At 37.3% G+C, this 19,950-nt stretch overlaps 1 protein-coding gene across 6 annotated transcripts in view; it reads left to right on the top strand.

The window, feature by feature from the left end:
* TAOK1 (TAO kinase 1) overlaps positions 1-19,559 on the top strand; it is a 106,910-nt gene extending 87,351 nt beyond the window's left edge. For all 6 annotated transcript variants that reach the window (XM_014548248.1, XM_014548246.1, XM_014548247.1 and 3 more), the window contains 3 exons: positions 812-1,024; positions 2,657-2,839; positions 10,264-19,559. In XM_014548248.1, coding sequence (XP_014403734.1) covers positions 812-1,024; positions 2,657-2,839; positions 10,264-10,725 — 858 coding nt within the window. In that variant the 3' untranslated portion in view covers positions 10,726-19,559. The remainder of the gene's footprint in view (positions 1-811; positions 1,025-2,656; positions 2,840-10,263) is intronic.
* Positions 19,560-19,950: the final 391 nt, after the last annotated feature.

Raw genomic sequence — 19,950 nt, 5'->3', positions numbered from 1 at the left:
TGCACCAGTCTGCATTCCCACCAGCAGTGCACGAGGGTTCCTTTTTCTCCACATCCTCGCCAGCACTTGTCATTTGTTGATTTGTTGATGATAGCCATTCTGACAGGTGTGAGATAGTACCTCATAACTTTTGTTTGATCTTTGAAAGATTAGTAAACTCAGCTAATTGCAAGTAAACTGACTTGCAAGTTTTTATTTGTGGTGTTGTTAAAAAGTAAACTATTCTTAAGTGTGTTTCTACCTAGTGTGTTCCCTGAAGGAAAAGACCAATTGTAATAACAATATTAATTACTAATACCCTTTTTTATGGGGTGTGTCCCAGACCATGTAGTTGGAGTTGAGATTGTGATTAGAAGAAATTGGAGCAAAGTGTCTCAAATAAGGAACAGAGTAAACATGCTTATTTTCTACCTGAGAGATCTGATAAAATATTGTCTGTGCTTTAATATTTACTACACTATTGCTTGAGAAGAAATTTAACTTTCTGTCATCAATATACACAGTAATCAAAACTAATTTTAATATTTATTCATTAGCTAAACTTACTAGCAGAGTATTGAGTATTGCTTGAAATACTGTGATAAATGAGGTTGTTGGTATTCTAATGATTTAAATTAGAATTTTGTTATTAAAATGTATAGAATTTAGTGATCTGGCCCAAGCGCCAAGTACAAAAGTACCTGTAACCTATGATTTCATCTTTTATGTTTCCTTTCCCTTTTTCCTAGTAGCCTTTTTTTTTTTATGTAAGCATAAGGTATGCCAAATGCCATATGTTAAAAATTATATACATCTATTTTTTTCTTCCCAGTCTAAAGAACTCCAAATAAAAAAGCAGTTTCAGGACACCTGCAAAATCCAAACCAGACAGTACAAAGCATTAAGAAATCACCTACTGGAGACTACACCAAAGAGTGAGCACAAAGCTGTTCTGAAACGGCTCAAGGAGGAGCAGACCCGGAAGTTAGCCATCTTGGCTGAGCAGTATGACCACAGCATTAATGAAATGCTATCCACACAAGCCGTGAGTTTGTTTTATTGAGGCAAAACAATTTAGTGCCCCCATCCTTCTACACCTGATTAAAATACTAGTTGGAAGTGATAGCTCTCCTGCAGCTTGGGCTCTCAGCATTGCGTGGAAGCAGGTATGATGTATATAGAATTTTCATTGGTCTATTTAGACGCAAAGTTCTAAAGAGGCTTTTTGCCAGTACCTCTCAGGTCTTTAGTACATATTCCAAAAGCTTATCAATATTAGAGCAGCAGTCCCCTGGCCGGAGTGCCTTGTTTGGAGCATCGTCCCATACACCAAAAGGTGGCGGGCTCGATTCTTGGTCAGGTAACATATCCAGGTTGCAGGTTTGATCCCCAGTTGGAGTGCATATAGGAGGCAACTGATCTGTGTTTTTCTTTCACATTGATGTTTCTTTCTTTCTCTCTCTCTCTCTCTCTCTCTCTCTCTCTCTATAAAAAAATCAATAAAATTAAAAAACTAAAAAAGATTAGAGCAGCAACTTTGCTAAGCAGTGGGCAAGAAGTAGTACTAAAAGCGTAATATGCTAATTAGACCGGACAGCCGAATGACCTTCCAGACATCATTCCGGACAAAGCCGTGTTGGCGGGGGCCAAGACAGAGGCGATTAGGGGCAATCAGGCAGGCAGGCAGAGTGGTTAGGGGCGATCAGGCAGGCGAGTGGTTAAGAGCCAGTGGTCCCGGATTGCAAGAGGGATGTCCGACTGCCGGTTTAGGCCCGATCCCACAGAGATCCTTGTGGATCAGGCCTAAACAAGCAGTTGGACATCCCCTGAGGCTTCACGGATTGCAAGAGGGTGCAGGCTGGGCTGAGGGACCTCCCCCAACCCTGTGCACGAGTTTCGTGCACCGGGCCTCTAGTATAAAATATTTTCTATATAAGTTTTGTAAACTTTTCTTAAAGGGCCAGATAGTAGATATTTTTAGGCTTTGGGAGTCTGAAGGCAAAATTGAGGATATTGTATGGATACTTGAATAGCCATTTAAAATGTAATCATTTCAGCCCGGCTAGTATGGCTCAGTGGTTGGGTGTTAACCCATGAACCAGGAGGTTTCAGTTCAATTCCCATTTAGGGCATATGCCTGGGTTGTGGGCTTGATCCTCAGTAATGGGCGTGCAGGAGGCAGCTGATCAATGATTCTCTCTCATCATTGATATTTCTCATTCTCCCTCTCCCTTCCTCTCTGAAATCAATAAAAATTTATTTTAAAAAAGAAAGAAAAAAATGTAACCATTTCCAAATGTAAAGACCATTCTTAATTTGTGGATAATTTAAACACACACGCAGTTTGGCCCATAGGCTATAGTTGGCTGGTCCCTGTTCTGTAGTTATTTCCATTTGAGAGAAGAGATTCATTCAGTCTTCTATCACCTCATCAGAGTCTAAATTTTTCTTAAGAAAAATATGCTTATTTAGGATTCCTCCAAATGGCTTATGATAGCTTTATCTTCATAATGCCATCATTAGTTACTGTACCTTTCTTTTTCAGAGATGTTTAAAATAGAAGAGAGAACAATTATTTATCTACAAAAGAGTAGTCTGTTTTCTCTGAGACTCCTTCTTTCCCATAGGTCATAGATGGCTCACAGTAAGATATATGTTTTCTTTCTCTCTCTTTCAGCTGCGTTTGGATGAAGCACAGGAAGCAGAGTGCCAGGTTTTGAAGATGCAGCTGCAGCAGGAACTGGAACTGTTGAATGCATATCAGAGCAAAATCAAGATGCAAGCTGAGGCACAACATGATCGAGAGCTTCGGGAGCTTGAACAAAGGGTCTCCCTACGAAGGGCACTCTTAGAACAAAAGGTATAAGTAGTAGAAGGAAGGGGATTGTGCTAGGATTTGCTTTCCTCAGAAACATTTTATAAATATATTTTCATATCAACAGAGGTAACATTAGACTATTTTCACAATACCATATTTTCTTAATTCTAGTTTTGGTAGGGTTTTTCTTTTTATTTAAAATATTTGACTCAATAATGAACCTTATAATTAATGAGTTCTAAACATTAAGGGACACCCTAACTGGTTTGGCTCAGTGGAAGAACTTGAGAAGAAATTCTGACACTGTATGGACTGAAGGGTCGCAGGTTCAATTCCGGTCAAGGGCACATGCCTGGTAGGGAGCATGCAGGAGGCAGCCGATCACTGATTCTCTCTTATCATTGATGTTTCTATCTCTCTCTCCCTCTCCCTTCCTTTCTGAAATCAATAAAAACATATTTAAAGAAAAATAAGTAATTTGGAGGTACTAAACATCAAGGAACCTATAATTAAGTAGTAATTGCTAGAAGAAATATATGGGTTATGTGAAGACAAGTTAAATTTTGAGAGAGCTCTGGTTCTGTGTTCATCACTTTTTATTTTTTTATTTTAACATTTATTTATTTATTTTTGTTACTCCTCTCCTGAGGATATTTTACCATTGATTTTTTTAGAGAGAGTGGAAAGGAGGGGGAATCAGAGAGAATATCGATATGAGAGACACACATCAATTGGTTGCCTACCGCACACACCCCGACCAGTGCCAGGGATCGAGCCTGCAACCGAGGCACATGCCCTTGACCGGAATCAAACCCAGGACCCTTCAGTCCTTGGGCCAACGCTCTAACCACTGAGCAAACTAGCTAGGGCCCTCATTTCTTTTTTGTACCTAAGAAGGTTGGAGAAAAACTTGGATAGTGAAGAAAAAGAACTAACAATTGCCTGGGAAAGGCAGGGACAGGAATATATACTTTACTCATACATCCTGGGCCTGGATACAGACAGAAAGTAAAAGCAGTTCCACACAGGTGAAAAGTCAGACTGAAAATGTTACTTCCAGATGTACCTTTATTTATTTATTTTGTACTTATTTTTTGTCAGATATATTAGAGAATAAAAGTAGAATCACACTTAGGTATGTAAGCTGAGTGTCTATGTGTTTTGGGGAAAAGGGTGATGGACAAAAGATTTTGAGTGATAAAGAGAGGAGAGATATTTGTTGTGAGAAGTAGTAGAATATCAGTTGTATCCATGATTCAGAACTATGTTCCAGAATTCCTGAGCCATAATCCCAATAGCTGATATAGTCTTAGGTCCATTAAATTAATACTTGCCTAATGGTCTTGCCTATTAAAAGTTGTCATTATTTCTGGACCATTGGCTCATAGATTTTCCTCTGTTTTCTGCAGTTCTTGTGATAAAAATAGAATGCCTTAAGAAAACCACCTAAATAAGATGGCATAGCTGTCTTTACTGGCTTCTTGAGAGGTACTTGCCTCTAAAAATTTTCTCAATTATGTTTCTCATTCAAGATGGAAAGATAGAAACATATACATTTTGAGAAAAATCTAATTTGTCTCATGTACATATTTCATAAATGTAATTCCAACTTTCACATTTAAAATTCAATCCAAAATTCTATCTCTTATGCTTCAAAATTATCGCTGAGAGGGAAATTCCTTAAGGTCTTCAAAAATAGTGATGTAAGAAATGTTGGTGCTATTAAAGTATACATATTTACCTAGTGGTTAAGAGTTAAACAGTGCTATTAATCATTTCAATATGTGAACCAAAGACTACATGTTCCTAGTAAAATGTGAGCATAAAACTGATACCTATTGATGTGGCATTCTCATGCATCACTAATGCATTTTGGAAAGCAATTTGGAAGTACATATTGAGCTTTGGAACTGTTGAGTACTTAAGACTGAGAATTCCAAGGAAAAGAAATCCAAAATATAGGGGGAAAGTAATGCATAAATATGGTGATTATAGCGTATTTTATAATGGTTTCAAACACCTAACCATCTAAAATAGAGAATAAGGAGTATTTGAGATCTTGCTCCCTGGCATATGTTGTCAGTTTTGGCTCAGACTCTTAATTGCTTATAAAAATTCTCTAAATGAATAAATAAGAGATATAATTAAGTGATTATGGCCAATCTGCTTAATAAAAATTTGTTGTTGTTGTTAATCCTCACCCAAGGATATTTTTCCATTGATTTTTAGAGAGAATGGAAGGAAGGGGGAGAGACAGAGAAAGAGGAACATTGATGTGAGAGAGACACATCGATTGGTTACCTCCCGCATGCACACCAACCAGGGTTGGGGATGGAGCCCACCATCGAGGGATGTGCCCTTGACTGGAATCGAATTTGGGACCCTTTAGTTCACAGATTGATGCTCTGTCTACTGAGCCAAACTGGCTAGGGCTACTTGATAAAATTTTAGTCAGCCTTTTCAATGATGGCTGCAAACATAGTATTAATATGAATGTGTTTAATATAATAAACATATTATGATGTATTGAATAAAACAAAAAAGACAAATAACAAAGTGAATTGAAGAAATGCTAGTAGTGGTGATATTAATATGGTAGATTGGTTTATTTTTTTATTTTACTATATTTTATGTGGTGGTTAGTATTACTTTAATAATGGAAAATGCAAAAGATTAGTATTAAAAATAATAGAACAATAGGAGGATAAATCTATAGTGCTTTGAGTTGCTACTTCATTTTTAGAGCTGATGTTTACATTTCACGTGGAATGTATGACTATGAATCACTTTGAGGTCAGTTGGCAACTACTAAAGCCAATCTAGGTATGTGCCTTGACTGGAAATTGAACCTGTTACCTTTTGGTGCACAGGGACAACACTCCTACCAACTACAAAAACTTTGAAAAATCATAACAGCTATATATTTTCTGTACTTTGTGCTTACTGGTTGTATAAAATTAAATAAATAAAAATCACTAAAAACACATCCTCGGGTGAGGATTTAAGAAAGTTTTTTTTAAGTTCACATGGAATTTAATACTTATAATTATGCTGTTATCTTGCTGAAATTTTAATGTAAATCACATATGAGAAACCATTATTTGAAATAGAGGTGGAACTAGAGTGAATGCTAATTGTTTCTAAATGAAAAATAATTCTATTTAAAGATTGCTGTAAATCTCCAAATGAACCAAGAATTGTTTCTTTAGGTTAAAACACCAACAAACTAAGCCTCAGTTGACTCTTCTTATACTTGACTAGAGGCCCAGTGCACAAAATTCGTGCACTTGGGCGCGGGGGGGGGGCCTTAGCCCGGATTGCGAGAGGGCGCGGCTCTGGGTGAGGGACCCCACCAGTGCACTATCGGGGCCAGGGAGGGACCACGGGAGGGCTTCAGTCCCGATCAGCCGGACCCCAGCAGCAAGCTAACCTACTGGTCGGAGCATCTGCCCCCTGGTGGTCAGTGCACGTCATAGGGAGCGGTTGAGCAGCCTTAGCATATCATTACCATATTACGCTTTGATTGGTTGAAAGGCTGACGGGACAACCAGACACTTAGCATATTAAGCTTTTATTATGTGAGATTTACATTAAAATTTCAGCAAGATAACAGCATGATAATAAATATTAAATTCCATGTGAATTTTTAAAAACTTTTTAAAATCCTCACCCGAGAATATTTTTTCCATTGATTTTTAGAGAGAGTAGAAGGAAGAGAGGGAGGGTGAAGAGAGAAGGAAAGAGAAACATTGATATGAGAGCGACACATTAATTGGTTGCCTCCGACATGTGCTGGGGATCGAACCTGCAATCCAGGCATATGCCCTTGACCAGGAATCGAACTTGCGACCCTTCTGCACCGACCAATGCTCTACCAACTAAACACACCAGCCAGGGCTTAGTGATTTTTAGAGAGAGGAAGGGAGAGAGAGACAGAGACAGACATTGATGTGAGCAAGAAACATCGATCAGTTGCTTCCTGTACATGGTCCCCACTGGAGATTGAACCCACAACCTAGGTATGTGCCCTGACTGGGAATCAAACTGTGACCTGGTTCATGGGAGGACGCTCAACCAACTGAACCACACTGGCTGGTCTACGTTTTTTAATTTGCATGTATTGCCCATGCTAAACTGTCTTTTTGGGGGTTCTTTTAGGGCACTTTTAAAAACTTTGTGCATAAACACTAGCACATTTGTCAAGCTAGATTTCTGTAGAGAGCAATGACTATTGGCTTAAGTTCTCAAATATCTTGAAACCTGATTATTTAATGCTCCTTTACAAATTTTCTTTGTTTTTTTTTAACTTTTTATCATGGAAAATTTTAAACATACACAAAAGTATAAAGAATTAGTACAATGAAATTCCCAAGTACTCATCACCCAGCTTTAGGAGTTATCAGTGCTAATTTTTTCCTTTTCACAGTTGGGTTTTATGCCTGTCGCCAAGGGACGTGGCTTTGGTGCAATGCACCTTCCACCTCTCCCTCTTGGCCCGGTGGCTGGGTATCCCTCTCCAGCCCAGGTCCGCATTCCTACCATTCTCTATGCATCCTCTGCCCTTCCTTTTTTTGTAAATTGTTTCCTCCACTGTGTCTAATTTGTTAATTCCGGGTAAATGTTTTTCAATTTAGTTGCTTTTCCAGTCTGGCCTTGGGATGAGGTGCACTACATGTCTGCCTAGTTGGCTGCCATTTTCTTCTAATTTTTCCTTATCTATTCCCTTGTTCTACACACACAACTTTTTTTGTGAGGGTCGGGGGAGATCAGGAGTTAGGGAATAGTGTCTGGAGTATTTAAGAGCAAATCACACCCAGCCAGTGTGGCTTGGTGGTTGAGCATTGATCCATGAACCAAGAGGTCACTGGTTCAATTCCTGATCAGGGCACATGCCCGGGTTGTGGGCTCAATCCCCAGTGAGAGGTGTACAGAAGGCAGCCAATTGATGATGTTTCTCTCTCACCAATGTTTTTATCTCTCTATCCCTTTCCCCTTTCTCTCTAAAATCAATAAAAACATATTTTTTTAAAAAGCAAATCCCAACATGGTATTATTTCACGCTTAAAAGTAGGTAAGGCCCTAGCTGGTTTGGCTCAGTGCATACAGCGTTGGCCTGCGGACTGAAGGGTCCCAGGTTCAATTCCAGTCAGGGGCACATGCCCAGGTTGCAGGCTCGATCCCCAGTGTGGGGTGTGCAGGAGGCAGCTAGCTGATCAGTGATTCTTTCTCATCATTGATGTTCCTATCTCTCTCTCCCTCTCACTTCCTCTCTGAAATCAATAAAAATATATTTTTAAAAAGATGTAGTTTTTAAAAAAAAAAAAAGTAGGTAAGGACTTTTTCACAATAATTCCATCGTGATAGCTAACAGAAATAAATGTTTAATAATATCAACTACTCAGTCATGTCTAAATTTCCCCTTTTATCTCAATTAATTTTTAAGTTGGTTCATTTGGATTGGGGCCCACACAAGGTCCAGATATTGCATTTAGTTAATTGTCTTGCCTATAACAGGCCCCACTCCACCCCCTTTTTTAAACTGTGGATTGGATTCTTTACTCAGTGGGAATTCTCACATTCTGGATTTGGCTGATTGCATCCTCGTGTTGTCTTTTAATGTATTCCTCTCTACTTCATATTTCTTGTAAACTGATAATTAGATTTAAAGGCATGATTAAATTTAGATTCAATATTTTTCTTTAAAAAAATTTTGCAAGGGATTTTTGTAAGGGTACTTCCTTTTGTATCATATCAAGAAATATGTACTTCCTTTTGCATCATATCAAGAAATATGTCTAGTTACACTTTTTAAGTTATATTATATTGATTAGTGTATTTCAGGTATTATCAATCTGATCATTCATTAAATGGTTCAACATTTTTTTCATTGTCTATTTACTTTATTATGGTTTTTTACATTTTTTAAAAAATTATATGCAGTCAAGTATTTTTATTTGGAATACCTCCCAGTTTTCTGGAACTGATTATGATGACTACCCAACCACTCTAGTTACCTAGAATCTTCTAACTTTTTAATGAAAACTTTATAGTTTTTGTTTTTTACTTTGGTCCATTTGGAACATGGTATACAATGCGGTTCCACTTTTATTTCCTTCCAGATGGCTGGCTAATTGTGCCTGTATTATTTATTTAAAAATCTACTGAGATTTGCATTCTATTTCACTAATTTTCAATTTCTATAGCAGTATCATGTTTCTCTTATTAAATGACATATGTTATGTCTGATAAGATTGGTTTTTCCTCACCCATTTTCTTTTTCATTCAACTTTTTTTAAAATATATTTTTTATTGACTTCAGAGAGGAAGGGAGAAGGAGAGAGAGATAGAAACATCAATGATGAGAGAGAATCATTGTTCTGCTGCCTCCTGCACGCTCACATTGGGGATTGAGCTCGCTACCCAGGCATGTATCCTGACCAGGAATCAAACCCTGCCCTCCCGGTTCGTAGGTCGATGCTCAACCCCTGAGCCACGCCGGCCAGGCTCATTTAACGTTTTACCTAATGGGTTTAATAGCTATTGATGATAATTGCCTTGATTTATTATTTTAATAGAGGTTATTGCCTTTGCTTTTAAGAACTTGATTTTACGCATTTTATTTTTAAATTATTTATTTATTTTTAATCCTCACCTGAGGATATTTTTTCTATTGATTTCCAGAGAGAGTGGAAGGGAGGGAGAAGGAGAGAGAGAGAGGAAGAGAAACATTGACATGAGAGAGACACATCGATTGGCTGCTTCCCACATGCACCCCTACCCAGGCTGGGGAACCTGCAACCGAGTTATATGCCCTTGACCAGGAATCAAACCTGAGACCTTTTGGTCTGCGGGCTAACACTCTAACCACTGAGCAAAATCAGCCAGAGCTTGATTTTACATATTTTAGAAATATAAATTATGTATGATTGCTACAGTACACCTCTTTTGTTTTTTTAATATTTTTTTAAAGATTTCTCTTTATTTTATAGCTGAGTAGCATTCCATTGTGTAAATGGGCCACAGCTGCTTTTTTTTGTTTTCCTTTTAAAAATATTTTTATATTATTTTATTAATTCCAGAGAGAAGAAGGGAGAGGGGGAGATAGAAACATCAGTGATAAAAGAGGATCATTGATCGGCTGTCTCCTGTACGCCCCCTACTAGGGATCGAGCTCGCAACCAGGGCATGTGCCCTGACCGGGAATCAAACTGTGATCTCCTGGTTCAAAGGTCGACACTCAACCTCTGAGCCACACCAGCTAGGCTGATTTTTAAATGTACATCCATAAAATAGCAAGAGTGAATTTCTTTTTTTTTTTCTTTTATTAAATCTTTATTGTTCAGATTATTACAGTTGTAAGAGTGAATTTCTTTATGATTCACTTCAAAACCAAATAATTATTGCTTCCTTAGTTTTTAAATTTTTAAATCAACTTCTTTTTGCTTCCTTCCTCCAACCCCTAACAGATTGAAGAAGAGATGTTGGCTTTGCAGAATGAACGCACAGAACGAATACGAAGCCTGCTGGAGCGTCAAGCCAGAGAAATCGAAGCTTTTGACTCTGAAAGTATGAGACTGGGTTTTAGTAACATGGTCCTTTCTAATCTCTCCCCTGAGGCATTCAGCCACAGCTACCCAGGAGCTTCTGGTTGGTCTCACAACCCTACTGGGGGTCCAGGACCTCACTGGGGTCATCCCATGGGTGGCCCACCACAAGCTTGGGGCCATCCGATGCAAGGTGGACCCCAGCCATGGGGTCACCCCTCAGGGCCAATGCAAGGGGTGCCCCGAGGTAGCAGTATGGGGGTCCGCAACAGCCCTCAGGCTCTGAGGCGAACAGCTTCTGGGGGACGGACGGAGCAGGGCATGAGCAGAAGCACGAGTGTCACCTCACAGATCTCCAATGGGTCACATCTGTCTTATACATAGCTTAATAGTTGAAAGTGGCAATTCTGCTGGAGCTGTCTGCCAAAAGAAACTGCCTACAGACATCGTCACAGCAGCCTCCTCACTTGGGTACTACAGTGTGGAAGCTGAATGCATATGGTATATTTTATTCATTTTTTTAAAGCGTTCTGTTTTGTGTTTACTAATTTGGATGTCATAGTATTTGGCTGCCAGGTTTTGTTTTTTGTTTTTAGCTTTTGGAGAAATTTAAAAGGGGGGATTGATATGTATGTGTGTGTGCACGCATGCACACATACACACACACACGTCATGTGTGTGGTAAAAAGAAATTGGCTAGATAGGGGGTATTTTCTGAACACTGCAAATATATAATACAGCAAAATGGCTTGAGTCATCACTTTTGGGCAACTACATCCTAAGAAGTTTGTGAAAAGATCTAAAGCCTTTCTCCATACCCCAAATTCTTATGAACCACTCACAGCAGGCAGCATATGCTAAAACAAGTTATTATAGAAACACACTTGTATCCCCTCACCAGTACATTTTCTTTATTACGTTGGTCTGACTTCTCAGCCTCATTTGGAGTAAAAAAGTGGAAAGCCATGAACACTGAAGGGTTGCATTGACTTTTTCAGAGAGTAGAAAACAACTGAGTTCTTTTTCTGAACGCTGTGTAGGCTTGCCAGTGATCCTCCCCCCACCCCCATTCATTTGTGCCTTCTTTGTGGCATGGTGAGATGGAGGTGCTTAAGGAGATCACAAGTTGTGTGGGAATTTCATCCAATAAACCTGTGAGCCTTCAAAGGGAAAGACCAGAAGGGTGAGAGAGGTCCCTGAAGGTTCATATGATAGGTGTGTTCAGCAGCAGAGTGAGGAGATGAAGCCTATATATCCTGATGTTTTGTTGCTTATACTGTGATATTTCATCCTAGCTAAGCTCTGTAACTCCCCAAACCCTAAACAGTACTTTTTACTTTGTACAAAAACAAAGACGTATAGCCAATACACATCAAATGCCTGAGGTATTTGAATAATGCCATATTTGCAAACTGCCACCTTTTGGAATTCTCATCACACTACATAGACATTAATTTGACTACCCCCTTTTGGCTTATGGGATTTCCTGTTTACAAGTAGAATAGCCAATTATTTAAAGTTTAGTTGCCATAGTGAACCAGGAGTCACTGAGCCAATGACTTTACCAGCTGCTGACTAACCCTCACTACCACTGTAGATTTTGCTGCATGTGCAGGTCCTCTTTTTTTTTCTTTTTTAATTACTGTTTTTGTTGCTGCAATACTTTACAAACTTCTAGTTCCTTGAGACTTAGTGACCATTTGACATCATGTTAATAACATCATACTATAGGAAACACCACTTCCTGAAGTCTCTAGCATCTGCTAAATTACTACTGAAAAGGAACTAACAAGTTTGGCAAATTAAGTATAAAAAAGTAAAGTAAGTTATAGTGGTCAGGGAATCTCTTGACAAAAGCTAACCTTTTTTTCCAGAGAGGGGCATGTTTTGTTTGTTTTGTTATGTTTTGTTTTGTTTTTCAATGAAGGATCAACCCAGTGCTGAACGTCAGATGTTACTTGGTATTCCATTGCTAGTGTGGAAATTTAGTTGAAGGTGGATAGGAAGCTGTATTACTTGAAGAAAAAAAAATTTCTTTCCAGTGACATATCAGAATTTCTACAAGTTATTGTCCTGCCCCCTCCCCAGTTGTCTTGAAGAACCCTTGCTGCTAACTATGGGTCCTCCTTTTCATATAGTCAAAGTTTCCAGTCCCTCTCAATGATACTTTTTGCCTAGACCAGACTGATGACCAAATGTAATCTTATCACTTTTGAAATCTTGGTTTTCTCAATTAAATTGAAGTCTTCCCCAGGTGTATCAGTCCAATCTCCATGGATCATCCCCTTTAGGAGTTTCTGGGATTCATTTAAAGGTAACTGGAAGAAAAATTAATATTTTAATGTAAATATTTTAAAAGCCAGTATCACAATAGAATTCACACAATTTTAGGCAGTGTTTCAGGTAGCACTCTGATACATTATCCTCTTGGCCATGCTCAAGATCACCAACTTTTAGATGAACAGGACATGTACTTGTCATATCTAGTGAAAGGGGCTTTTAATTTTCTCCATATATTTTTTGCATTCAAATATTATATAATATTTCAAAAAAATTGAAATATCTACTTATTTGGAAGAAAACTATAGAAGAGAGCTTTAGAATTAATAAAATGCCCCAAAAATATAATGAAATTTGATACTTAAAAAAAAATTCTTATTAACCCCTCTGTACTACTAGAGGGATAGAATAGAAAAGCAGATCCATTCTGCACACAAAACTCTTTAAAATCAAAACTACTTCCAGTGACTTAGAATTAGTCAAATTGAATTACTGAGTTTGTGCAGAGCATATGTACTTGTAAAATTGTGATTGAATGCTGACTCCAAAGGTCTACCCAGTTGGGCTTTGTATCTGATTTATCTGTGGGGCAACCAGTTTTAACATGTAGGTCATGAGTATACCTGGATTATTCCATTAAATTAATTTTATTTTAAAAATATATAGTTTGCAAAAATGATTAATTAATTGGTGTGTGTGTTTATAAGAACTAACTTCTGAGGAATCTCATACATGGTAGGAATCAGTAAAGAATAAAGCTTGTAGCAGGAAACTTTGAAAAGTTTAGAGATTCTAAAGAAAGAAGCAGGCACTTTCTAAATCAGTGTGCAAATGTCAATATTTGATCAAATTACTACCTCCTCCAAGAGTTGGTGTTCACTCAGTACATATGTGTTTAAGAAAATAAAAAGTATGAGAAATTTGTCCGGCATATTAGAAAGTTATTAATGCTATATCTGGTATCCAGAACTTGGCAGTAAAAATTTTCTTATGTTCACTGTATCTCCCTTTCTTTAGTTAGTGTTTTCAAAAGCAAAACCTCATATCTTGATAAATATTATTTCTAATTGGATTCCCTTCCTTTTGCACATATTTTTCTCCTCTTATTAAAGTCAGATCTAACCCCAAATTATAGTTTCTTCATTATATAGTAATGTTAGCTGGAAAATGTTTATATTATTTTTATTCAGAGCTACCCTTTTTTGTAGTCAATTCTGTCCCTAGGGATGAATAGTTCTACATTTGATGCCATGCCTTAGGTATAATATGCTTGGAACTAGAGGCCAAGGATTTATAGGGAAATTAAACTATTTAGTATAGTCATGATTTTCAACTGCCCAGACATCAGGTAAACACTATTTAGTACACTAAAGAAACTGTCCTTGATCCTCCCTCCCACTCCCACCTAATTTTCCTCATCCCCTTTTCAAAAATCAAAAACTCTATGAGTGTCTTTTTCAGACCATAAGACAGACTTTAGTAACTTTCTACTTCTTTAAGTGCTAAATGTCTGGCATTTTAAACTTTTATAAAATACATTGTGTTGGACACTGGAATAATACTGTTTATTTTCACCTGTGAAAAATGACTTTATTGTACTTGAAACACCTCCTTTGCATTTCTCCATTTGTGCCATTCACTAGTGGAAATAAATTGTATTATACCATGATCTACTGGCTTTTTAAAACTGTGTTAAATATGCACATTTTTGGTATAGCTATTATCATTTGTATGTATATATTGTATATACATATGAGTGTCTATGTGTGTGTGTAGGTAGATGGATGTAACTCATACTGTACATTTCCATCAGGGCACTTAAGGTTCTGTTATTTTGTTTTGTTATTTCAAATCCTCAGTTAAGGCAAGAATGCATGTGTTTAAGAATGAGTACTCTGGGGTGATATTTATGAGAAGGTGGTCATTAGCTGCAGTCTTTTCTCTTTTAATCCCCTCTTAACATTTGTGTGAGTGGAAAGAAAGTTAAGTAAAATGTGGAACCATACGTTGCAAAGACAGTAAAATAGTGCTGGGGAAGGAGCCATTTAGTGTTTCTATGAGTTTGTGTCTCAAGGCAGTAAAGAGAAGTGATGCAGAGAGAGGTGAACCATGGAAATTAAAAACACTGTTGGTGATTCCTCTGCAAAGATGATAGAAGAACCAATAAATCACACAATCTTCATGTGCAGTCTATGTATTTCTAAGTAGTGATGTCATTGATTCTCTTACTCTTTTTTACTCCATTAATACCAATAATTACAAATTTTGCTAAGGACCAAAACAGCCAAGAAAAGAATTACTGCTGAAGCATCTAAGGTTCTCCTAAACTATAAAATCAACAGGAAATGGCCACTGGGAGAGAAGGATATGGCATTGGCATGGGACTTTCTCCCTTTAGCTGCCTCTTCTTACTTGCTAATAGTAAGTTCTTTGTGTACCTCCCACCCCTTCTGAGCCACTATTCAAGCAGAGATTTGGCTCAACATAGCAACCCTTTCCTAGGAGGTTTATGGTCTTTTGTTTTGTCCCATGCTCACAATGTGAAGTGTCTAGTGTGTATTCAAGTCAGAAAATAATACATTTAAGGTATATAAGTATGAGTCTTCTATAATGATGGAAGAAGAGGTTTTTTGTTTCTTAGATAGAAAACTGCCTTCTCTAAGGAACAAAGCCAAAACTTGGGCTGTCATCTTTGAGCTGCTTATCAAAATACAGACCATTATTAAAGACAAACAATTTCTCTATTTTGTTTTCCCTCATCTAACATGATAGATAGTGCCCCAAGCAGGTTCTAGCATTGCCTTTGAAAAGGCACTCACTCAGTTGTTAAAACTGGAAAATTCCCATCCTCAGATTCCTAAAAGAATGGAGAGTGTGCTGTACACTTAGCAGACTTGCCTCTTGTATGCAAGGACTACTGATTGAAGTCTATTTTGCTGTGTGTCTGGTTATGTTGTCTGCACTTTTATGAAATCACTACAGTAGACTACATTGGAAATGACTATTAATTTGTAAAGAAGTAAGTTTTATTAATAACTGTCTAGAAAAAGAAAGTGAAGCTGAGAACTCTTCCTTTATTGTATATTTATATTTTCTACTGAACTCTGGGAGCCCTCTTGAAAGTCACATTGACTAATTTTTCCCTCGTTTATATTCAGACTTCCAAAATTTCACTAAAACAAGGGAAGAGAGAACCCACTTGGCCTAATGGTAGCCTTCAGAGCATAAGAAATACATAAATTAGTATGCACCTTATCTGCCTGTTGTGGGTTTTTTAAACTTGCACTTCCCACCTACCCCAAAAAATAGATGTTCTTTAAAGAAAATAAATGAAGAGATTACATCTGGGGAGCCATTTACTATGTCACCATCACTGTTAACTGTTTCCCAGCAATCCTAACTGAAGTTTCAGAGATTTTGTGTGTGTATGAATGCATCTGTGTTGGGTTTGTTTTGCTTATAAATATCAAGAGATTCTCCTTTAAGTAGAGAAAAAGGTTAATACTCTCTGAAACCAGATACCCATTGGATATACTAATCTGAACATCTGTAGGTAGTTTGCCATGAAAAAGTGGAGAGAAGACGAGACTTCTGAATGAATGAAAAGGGTATTTTGATGCCCAAGAATTCCCCCCAAAGTACGGGTAATTCAACCTGCACAGTTTCCTTTTCACTCATAGTTTGTAGTAATTGTGAGTAAAAATCATGTAATTATCTGTAAATATGTAGCTAACAAATTGACCTAGTTTCTGTATTTTTTTGTTTTTGTACTAAAGTTTATAAGTCTGTGCCAGCTAGAGAGAAGTTGCTGTGATTGCCGATTGTGGTCCTAGCATCTAACCCTGAAACCATCCTAGGTGGCATTTTTAGAATTAATGCTTAAATGTTGTTAAACAGGGGGAAATGAAGCTTAATCATTGGTCAGGTTTAAAATCTTTTGAAGTGAAGTCATTTTATTTAATATAATGATTACATGTCCTCAATCATGAATGAGGTAGGGAGCCTCCCTCCCCCAGTGGCCATGTTTACAGAAGTGTGTATTTGTCTATAAAGTGAAGAGTTTTAATGTTTTTGTAAATTATGCAGGTAACATTATGGCTTGGAACTGTTTATTGGGCTCTTTAGCTGAATTTTCAAATGAAATGAACTATTCTTATTGCTGGCACATTGATCCCATTGCTGGAGCATTTTTCCTCTTTCCAGAATTACATTTGTTCCTTTGTCATTATCCCCACTTAACCTTTCTCTGATATGCCTTGTAATCCTAGCCCTAAGGTATTTAAGTCTAGAGAACATAGACAAAGAAAATGCATTTTCTAAAATCCATGAACCCTCATTTGTATGCTTTCAGTACTCATATGTTTCTATGGCAACTCCAAGGTCAGTGGAGTTTAGAAATGAGATACGTGTGTACTCTTTGCTTTTGCATGGCTTGGCTTAGCATCAGAGGTATATTAGGGCCACTTGAAAGCATGAAGACCAGTTGTGTGAGAACAGGTTTCTCTTAGTGGCACATTTTGCTTTTTCTGAGCCCTCAAATACATTGCCTCAGCATGAACATTATTGTTACTATAAATTGTACATGGTCATGGAGTGAATTGTGTGATTTAAAAAGATGTAACTGCTTAATGTTTGCAGATTCTGGCTGATCCATGTGACTATTTGATACATATCAAACAAATGAAGAGAGGGGTATTAGAACCCTTCTAACCCCCTTTTTGTCATAGGCAGGTATATTCAGTTTAATATGTTGGCTGCCCCTGGTGTGTTGCCAGACAGCTCTTTTTTGGTGCCCATTCCACATGTGCTCCCTTGCATTTCATAGTGTCACAGAAACTACCACCCCTTCTCCCCAGTAGCATTTTATGTGTTACACATTTTATTCCACATTAAATGGGAATTGTGCCTACTTAAAGTGCCCCTGTAATTAATTACATACACATGCCCTAAAATCCAAGCCAGAGTCACAAGGTGGAAAATTAAAAAAAAAAAAAAAAAAAGAAGTCCACTTGAGGCCAGTAATTTATTTGACAAAGTATTTTACCACATTATCGTGACACTTGATATATGAGCCTATTAGGAGTGGCAGGTGGTTTCATAGAGCAAAATCCAAGTGGAGAGGGATATGTAAGGTTTCTATTAAGAGATAATTTTGTTCTTATTTTACCTTCCCTTTTATGATCCTTCTCTTCGAGGTTAGAAAAAGTTAATTCTCCAAATTTATTTTGTTTTTTATCTTTTAGGGAAATTTTTACAAAATCGATGGTCTGATGTAAATAACGTTTTAAAGTACAGTGCACATAACTCCCCCAGACTATTCCAACCTGATAATTTGTAAATGCTTTAGAGTTTTTTAAATTAACACTTGTGTTGCTAAATCCTATTTATGTAAGTCTGCTAAAATTTTTAACCCATTTAAAACTTATGACATTTAAATAATGGATGGGTTACTCTGAGCAATTTAGCTTTCAGAACCCCCTTGTTTTAGTATATGAAAAAGATCGCCTAATGCGTATTAATGAGGTTGGAGAGACTATGAGAAATATGTATAGTGTATATTTTAAAACAGCTTTGCTTGTATTGTGAAGATTTAAAAACAAACTTGAGATTTTTAACGTAACTATTAACACAGTTTTAACATAAGTTATCCCACTGGGTTTAAGAGCATCTTGAATGTATAATCCTTTTTGTAACCCAGGTTGGTCTCTGCTTTTACCAGTCATCCAAACATATTATTTATGTTTTTAATTTTATATACTCATTTCCCTTTGTTTTCCTCAACCAGCATGATTTTTTTGCACATGTATTGTAGAAATTTTTAAGAAGAAAAATTAATACATCATTTTCTCTGGGTTTTCTTCACTTCTCTCTTCCTTTCTACTAACCCCTTACCTTAAAGGCCATATCGCTCCATTTGCATTGTTTGTGCAAATGCCAGGGTTGGTTTTTATTTTTATTTTTGCTATTTACCTAAAAAAAAAAAAAAAGAAAGAAAGAAAAAGAAAAATGCTTCAGTCAATTGCTTTTTTATTTAAAAAATAAAAAAGAAAAGAAAAAAAGCTGTAACCTTATCATTTCTGAGTAGACCATTGAGAGATGAATGCACACCTGTAATAGCCTAGGACCAGCTTTGGTGGCTAAAGGGAATATTTTAACTAAACAAGAGGTTCTTTTCTAAAAGTGGTATATATTATTTACAATCTCTTTTAGTTATTCCCACAAGTCAGAGGTCCAGATAAAATGAGGGTTATCAGCAAACTGATGTTATCATTGAGGTTCATCAATGAATTTGTACATTTCTAGTTCCCTTTGGTGAAGGGAAAAATGATGATTTTGCAAGACCTAGATTTTGGCTTGGTTTCTTGCCTCCTTTTTTGGCAGCCTACATCTTCTCATCTCCTAAAGCCCTTGAGCCTGTAGGGTTTTTGTAGTGGACGAAGGACTCGTGGTTTTCTAAAACTAGGACTGATTTTTTTTGTGTGTAAGAGAGATTATCATCTTGAAAGTGATGTTCTTCCACTTTACAGATGACTAATTTCAAATATACACAGTCCTCTCAATTTTCGGACCAAACAGATGCCCACAGTGGAGGCTTGTCGAGGGTTGCAATGGGGAGGAAGCCTCTCCCTCACTGTCAGCACCAGCTGGTAAAGGTGACTGTACAGGTGTGCATTTTCCTTTTGGTAGAAATGGTCCACAGCACTAACTGGTAAGGCTTATGTACAGTATATTGTCAGTATTCTTCTGGTTCAACATACCTTATAGTTCATATATAACCTGTATTAATTGTATAGATTGTGCATTTAAAGCTGTTACCAAGTTGTCAGAACTTAAGAGCGAAAACAAGGTCATATGTAATATTTTGTTTGTAAGTATCCTTTGTATCATAGCAAAGGAAATGTTTAAAAAATCAACTGTAATAAAGTAATTTTAGTACACAGCGTGTCTGCGCAGTTTTTTTAAAGTAATTTAATTCCCATAAAAATAAAGTGTAATTACTGATCTCAGGCAGTATGCTGGATATTGAGATTATAAAAATGAATAAGAGCCCGGCCGGTGTGACTCAGTGGTTGAGTGTCGATCTATGAACCAGGAGGTCACAGATTCCCAGTTAGGGCACATGCCGAAGTTTTGGGCTTGACCCCCAGTAGGGGGCATGCAGGAGGCAACTGATTCTAATCATTGATGTTTCCTCTCTTTCTCTCTCTTCTCTGAAATCAGTAAAACTTTATTTTTTTAATGAGTAAGATATTGGAAAGAGTAAAATTCTGATACAGCCATGAACTCTCTAGTCTAATTGCCTGAAATTCTGTTTGTCCGTAGAGAGAA

The sequence above is a fragment of the Myotis brandtii genome, unplaced genomic scaffold (assembly GCF_000412655.1).
Source record: "Myotis brandtii unplaced genomic scaffold, ASM41265v1 scaffold50, whole genome shotgun sequence".
In the NCBI taxonomy this organism is placed as follows: domain Eukaryota; kingdom Metazoa; phylum Chordata; class Mammalia; order Chiroptera; family Vespertilionidae; genus Myotis; species Myotis brandtii.
This window is presented reverse-complemented; position numbering and strand designations above follow the sequence as displayed.